The following is a 6,364-nucleotide window of genomic DNA, read 5'->3' on the forward strand; positions in this document are numbered from 1 at the left end:
GCCTGTAATCCCAGCTACTTGGGAGGCTGAGGCAAAAGAATTGCTTAAGCCCAGGATTGGAGGTTGCTGTGAGCTGTGATGCCACAGCACTCTACAAAGGGCGACAGCTTCAGGCTCTGTCTCAAAAAAAAAAAAAAAAAAGAAGAAGACAAGCAGGAGGAGGAGGAGAAAACTAAAGATAGGATAAGAGAGAATCACATGCAGAGAGATTAAGCAGAGATATGTGATTCTGAACAATACTAGTCACTGCTAAAAGAACATGGGAGCTAGAAAGAAATCAAGTTCATTCTTTGACAATCTATATGTAAAATTAATTTATTAATCATCATATTAAAAACTGAATTACCTCCACATACTTCTATGCTATTTTACTACTGCACTAAACAGTATATCTTATCTCACACTATTATCTTCACCAGCACTCTGAAAAGGCAAATGTTTGGGTTTTTGTTTTTGTTTGTTTTTTGAGATAGGGTCTTGTCTGTCATCCAGCCTAGAGTGCAGTGGCCTTGGAGTAGCTCACTGCAACCTCAAACTCTTGAAAAGCTATCCTCCCTGCCTCAGCCTCCTGAATAGCTGGGACTACAGTCACGTGTCAACATGCCCACGTTGGCCTCCCAAAGTGCTAGGCTTATAGGGGTGAACCACCATATACAACCAGGAATGCTGACCACAGCTGCAGCTTGGACTTCTAAGACTACATCCTTTCACTTACTAAATCAGAGCTTTCAAAGGGATGAGACTCATTAAACAGATTCTTATACTAATTCCATTCACATAGCATGGAGTACAGTAGTCTCCCCTTATCCATGGTTTCACTTTCTGTAGTTTCAGTTACGTGTGGTCAACTAGGTCTGAAAATGTGGAATAGAAATTCCAAAAATAAGTAAGTCATAACTTTTAAATTGCATACTCTTCTGAGTAGCATAATGAAATAGCGTGCTATTTCACTCTGTCCTGCTTGAAACATACATCATCTTTTTGTCCAACATATCTACACTATACACACCTTAATAGCCCTTCTGGTCATCAGACTGACTATCTTGGTATCACAGTACTTGAGTTCAAGCAACCCTTATTTTAATTAATACTGGCGCCAAAGCACAAGAGTAGTAATGACAGTATATTATCAAATCATTCTACTTCATTGTTATTATTATTAATTGTTGTTATTAATCTCTTGCTGTGCCTAATTTATATATTAAACTTTATCACAGCTATGTATACATTGGAAAAAATATAGCATATAGAAGATATGGTACTATCTATGGTTTAAGCATCCACTGGGGGTTTGGAGCCTATCATCCATGCATATGAGGGGCTACTATAAATCAGTAATATGACAATCTATAAATTTATTATATAATCTAAATCTTCACACAGTGAGTTTGTTTTAAATGAGATATGTGTATACTAGGGTATTGTCCACAAAGGAAAAATCAAATTATTTTAAAATGTTATTTATAAAATACCTCTTCCAATAAAAATGTAATAGGGTGATCCTTATGATTTTCTATTTATATATATATTGCATAGATATTAGTCAGCATTATATACTAACTACACGTTACTCTCTTTATCTTACCTTTACTAACGGCATAATCCTGCATGCTGATCCAAAGGCTTCGAGCAGGCTCTTTAGAACAACCCAATGCCAAGTCCACAAAGACAGCAATCTCAGGCCGTAATTTGTAATCAAAAGGCTTCTGCTCTTCATTTCCCGAAAGAGCTACTTCTAACAGGCAACTCATACATTTATCTTAAAAAAAAAAAAAAAAACCCACTTACAAATTTAAACATCACAAATTTTGGTACAACAAATAAAATCTTACCATGTTTATTTAATGATATACTTGAATATATATAGATACATACATATCTATCATGAGATGATATACTTCAAACCATTCTAAGTACATGCTACTAAGGTAAAATCCTTCAATGTTCTTCAGTTAGGGATAGATCCCTCTTCTTACTCCATCCAAATGTTTGTAACATTCCACCAAAAGTGGTAGAGACCAGGATGCTACATGTCCTACATGTGCAGTACATCCTAGTATAACAAAAAACTGTCTTGTTTAAAGTGGAATAGTATTCCAAAAACCACCGGGATAAAGAAAAGACAGATTTTTTTCCCCTTTTTTCTAGACTTAAGTGAAAATAATCAGACCACTCCAAGATACCATGTCAATTTTTCTTGAGACAAGAGTGTCATATGTCACCCTCAGTAGAGTACAGTGGCATCACAGCTCATAGTAACTTCAAACTCTTAGCCTTAAGTGATTCTCTTGCCTCAACCTCCCAAGTAGTACTACAGGCACCCATCACAATGCCCGTCTATTTTGTTGTTGTTGTCATTGTTATTTAACAGGCCTGGGCCAGGTTCAAACCCACCACCCCTGGTGGATGTGGCCGGCGCCCTAACCACTGAACTACTAGCCATGAACAATTTCTCAACTGGTATTTGTATTTGTACAGATGGTTTCAAACTTTTCAATGGAACTTTTGACATTCAGAATTCATTTCACATTTGAAAAACAGATAAAACAATACTCTGAGTGTTGGGCTAGCTTCTTGGGCTAATACCAAAAGTCAAAAGTCAATTTAATTCATAATTATTATATACTTCTATAATTTTACAAAAGATAATATGTTTCTCCTATATACGAGTAAACATAAAATATGACATTTTAATAATTTCATGATTTTGTGACTTAAAATTTGAAAAATAATATTAAATCTGCCATTGGTTTATTCATATTAAAGGCCAATTAACTGAGTAAATACAACAAAAATATGAGGAAGTAAAGATAAAGATACTTTCTTTCTCAGGAGGTAATTTAGGACTGTCACCTGGTTAAACACTGGTACTAGAACTATCTTAACTATCATGTTAAAGGAATACGGCAAATGGAATATTTGAAAATGCTTATGATTTTATTTTCTTTGATACAAATGTATCATAAACACCACACTGCATTCATCAGCCATGGCCAAAATCACTTTGTGGTTCATAAGTAAAATGATAACTGTATGCACCTATTTGGAAAAAAAGGAAAATCTTCAACTGCTTCCCTTACTCCCATCTTCAACCCTCAAGCAGAATTTTTCTCATTTTTTCTTAGTTTGTTTTTTCTTGTCTTTCCTTTCTCATCTCTTAGAGATGAGAATAATAAATTCATTATTTCTCTTCTTGTCTTTATTTCCTCTTCTGATAAGAAGAGAAATAATTAATTTTAGATCTAATAGCATCAGATAGGCTATCTAATCTAATTCACTTTTATAGACTCAAAATTAGAGGCCTACAAAGATTAAAGGACCAATCCTAGATAAAATAACTAGATTATCTGTTGGGGTACTAGATGGGTCCTCATGTTTAGTCTGGGAGCTAGCCTGCCAGCAAGGCATACAAATGGGAGATGAGGCAGGAAAGAAAAACCTCAAAGGTTTATACCTCCCTTATAAATGGGGAGGGAAAAATAAAGAATCCTATAAGGTAGTATCAGTATGAAAGCAAAACAGGCTGGGAGGAAAAAAGATTGCCACTCACACCTCAGGGGTGTTTGTGTGAATTCTAAGCCTCAGAACATAAGCAATCAAGCACTTTTCTCATTTCTGTAAGTTAGATGACTTCCTCAAAAGAAGTTATAAATATGACAGAGTAGGACAAGACCTACCTGGGGGTCTTTTCACTATTACCATGCTGCAGGACTTAACCATTTTTCTTAGGGTGCCATGTTACAGTCCAGACTGCCTACATTACTAATGTTGCATTTGTTGTCTATCAGCTATCTATTCAGCAAACTCAGAATAAGAAAATGGGTTAATGGAGGCACAAACAAGCATGTATTTTAAATGCTTCAGAGAAGCACATTACCTAACTGAGGGGTGTCCATTTCTACACCGTCACTGAAAAGTGGTGTTTTCATCCAATATGCAGTGTCCTGTTCCTCTGGAGACACAGGGGAGCCCTGAAGCATGCCACCAAGACAACGACCAATAAGGAGAGCAATTGTTCTTTCTAGATCCACAAGCCACACCCAGGACTGGGCTGGCTGAGGTAATGGCACACCAGCAGGATCAATTAGTTCTGGCCCTCCTAAAGGCAAAATAATCAGTAATTATGTCTTTATCTGGGACTTTTGAGATTCAAAGCTTTTTTGTAATCTCCTATTATAGTGTATTGCAATAAGATATTGAAGCAAAATAATTTTACAATGACAACACAAATTATAATACTTCATATATATATTCTCTTTACCAGGCAAATTTAAAGTATATTCAGAAAAATTATGCTATCAAATAAAATTTTCCTTTGTAAAGTTACTAATTTCAAGATAAACATTAAAATAGTATATAACAACATTATTCCAATGAATTCTATTCCTACTTTTCATTATCCAGATCAAATTTTACCATCTTCAAGGAGTACTTTGAGCTCATTCCTCCAAAATCCAACACAACAGTTCACTGACTAAAATGACCCTTATTATAATGCTTCTAAGGCTTTTGGTTTTTTTTAGAGAGATACAGTCTCACCTTATCCCTTATCACCCTGGGTAGAGTGCCGTAGCGTCACAGCTCACAGCAACCTACAACTCCTGGGCTTAGGTGATTCTCTTGCCTCAACCTCCCAAGTAGCTGGGCCTACAGGCACCCACCACAACACCCGGTTATTTCCTTTGTTGGTGCAGTTTGGCCAGAGCTGGGTTCAAACCCACCACCCTCAGCATGTGGGGCCGGCACCCTATCCACTGAACCACAGGTGCCACCCGCTTCTAAGGCTTAAATTGAGAATTATTTACTAATATCTAGAGCCAGGCTTCCTCATTGTACATGTTTTTAAAAGTTCTTCACTTAAAAAAAAAAAAGACACTTGGCCATAAGAAAAAAAAGAAAGAGCGAGATCAACAAATCCAAAAAATAGCTATTTGAAAAGATAATGACCATTCAATAAAAAAAAAAAAAAAAAGAAAAGAAAAGATAATGGTAAGTTATTATTTTTTTAAATTGACAAACATCTAATAAAATTAACCAAGAGAAAAAGATGACATAATTTTAAAAAAAAGGTATAAAGAGACATAACCCTAGGTATACTAGAGATTTTTAAAAATATGAAAGTATATTATAAATAATTTTATGAAAATAAATTTAAAAACCAACAAAATGATATTTTCTGGAAAAATATCAGTTTCCAAAATGGATTTGAGAAGAAACATTTTATGAAAATAAATTTAAAAACCAACAAAATGATATTTTCTGGAAAAATATCAGTTTCCAAAATGGATTTGAGAAGAAACATAATCTAGGAAAGAACAATAACTATTAAAGAAAGAAAATTAATTGGAACTATCTATTAAAAAAAAAACACACCAGGGCCAAATAGTTTTATGAATTTTCCTAAAACTTCAGATAACCTCTATCTCATACAAATTTATTTCAGAGAACAGAAAAAAAGGGAAGATTCTCAGTTCATGCTGTGAAGTCAGTATAACTTTGATAGTAAAAACTAGGCAAAGATTAAGGAAAAAGGAATATTACGAAAAATATTACTTATAAATACAAATGCAGAAATCCAAAATAAAATGATACCTAACTTACCTGACATAAATAGATTGAATCTTAGAAAGTTCTTAGACATTTTAGAAAAGTAAGAATAAACCTAGAGAGCTCCATACAAAGCCTAATCAATATCTTGATATGGTTGTAAACTTGACACTTGGACTTCACCTAAATGTAATGGTCAAAGAACTATAAAGACAGGCCCTCAAGATCATCTTGTCTAACCCCAATGCTTTCCAAGAGAAGAAACTAAGACTTAAAGTGATAAATGACTCTCCAATGACCATATAGCAAGTTACTAGCAGAGAGCCAAGACTTAAAACTAGACCTCTTCATGCCTCAGCCCAGAATTCTTTTCAATAAAATAATGAGGTTTCACTTAAACTTGTAAGGTTTTTAAGACTTAAGTGATGAGATTCCTTTGATAGCTTTAGAATGGATAGACTCTAACAGATAAAACACAGTGATACAAGCAAGAGGAACAACCTTTCTCCAAAGCATTACTTTGCTCTTCTGCTATCTTTACTTACCATGAAGAGGCCATTGTAACTCTTGGTCTTCTAAAAGATCTGCAGCTGGCAGAAGTCTATTAAGGCAATCAAGAGGTGGCAATAGATCAAGGAGGTAACTCAGTAAAGGCCGAGCCACCGACACAGGGAGTAACAGCAGGGAGTTAACAATCTGACAGAGCATACTGCCTGCAGCTGAGACGTATATCACATCTATGAAGGGCAAGAAATGCAATATGGATCAATTGTTTCAAACAAGTTTAAAAATAAATTTTTTTTTTTTTTTTTTTTTT

General features: G+C 34.8%; 1 protein-coding gene across 1 annotated transcript in view; it reads right to left on the reverse strand.

Annotated features, from left to right (window-relative positions):
• Nucleotides 1–6,364, reverse strand: part of HERC1 (HECT and RLD domain containing E3 ubiquitin protein ligase family member 1) — a 206,425-nt gene that overhangs the window by 108,840 nt on the left and 91,221 nt on the right. The window contains exons 17-19 of the mRNA XM_023510003.1: nucleotides 6,093–6,284; nucleotides 3,878–4,099; nucleotides 1,586–1,759 (exon numbers count right to left, since the gene is read on the reverse strand). Of these exons, the coding sequence (XP_023365771.1) occupies nucleotides 1,586–1,759; nucleotides 3,878–4,099; nucleotides 6,093–6,284 (588 nt within the window). The remainder of the gene's footprint in view (nucleotides 1–1,585; nucleotides 1,760–3,877; nucleotides 4,100–6,092; nucleotides 6,285–6,364) is intronic.

Source organism: Otolemur garnettii, unplaced genomic scaffold (assembly GCF_000181295.1).
Source record: "Otolemur garnettii isolate 467f Iridium unplaced genomic scaffold, OtoGar3 scaffold00011, whole genome shotgun sequence".
NCBI lineage: Eukaryota > Metazoa > Chordata > Mammalia > Primates > Galagidae > Otolemur > Otolemur garnettii.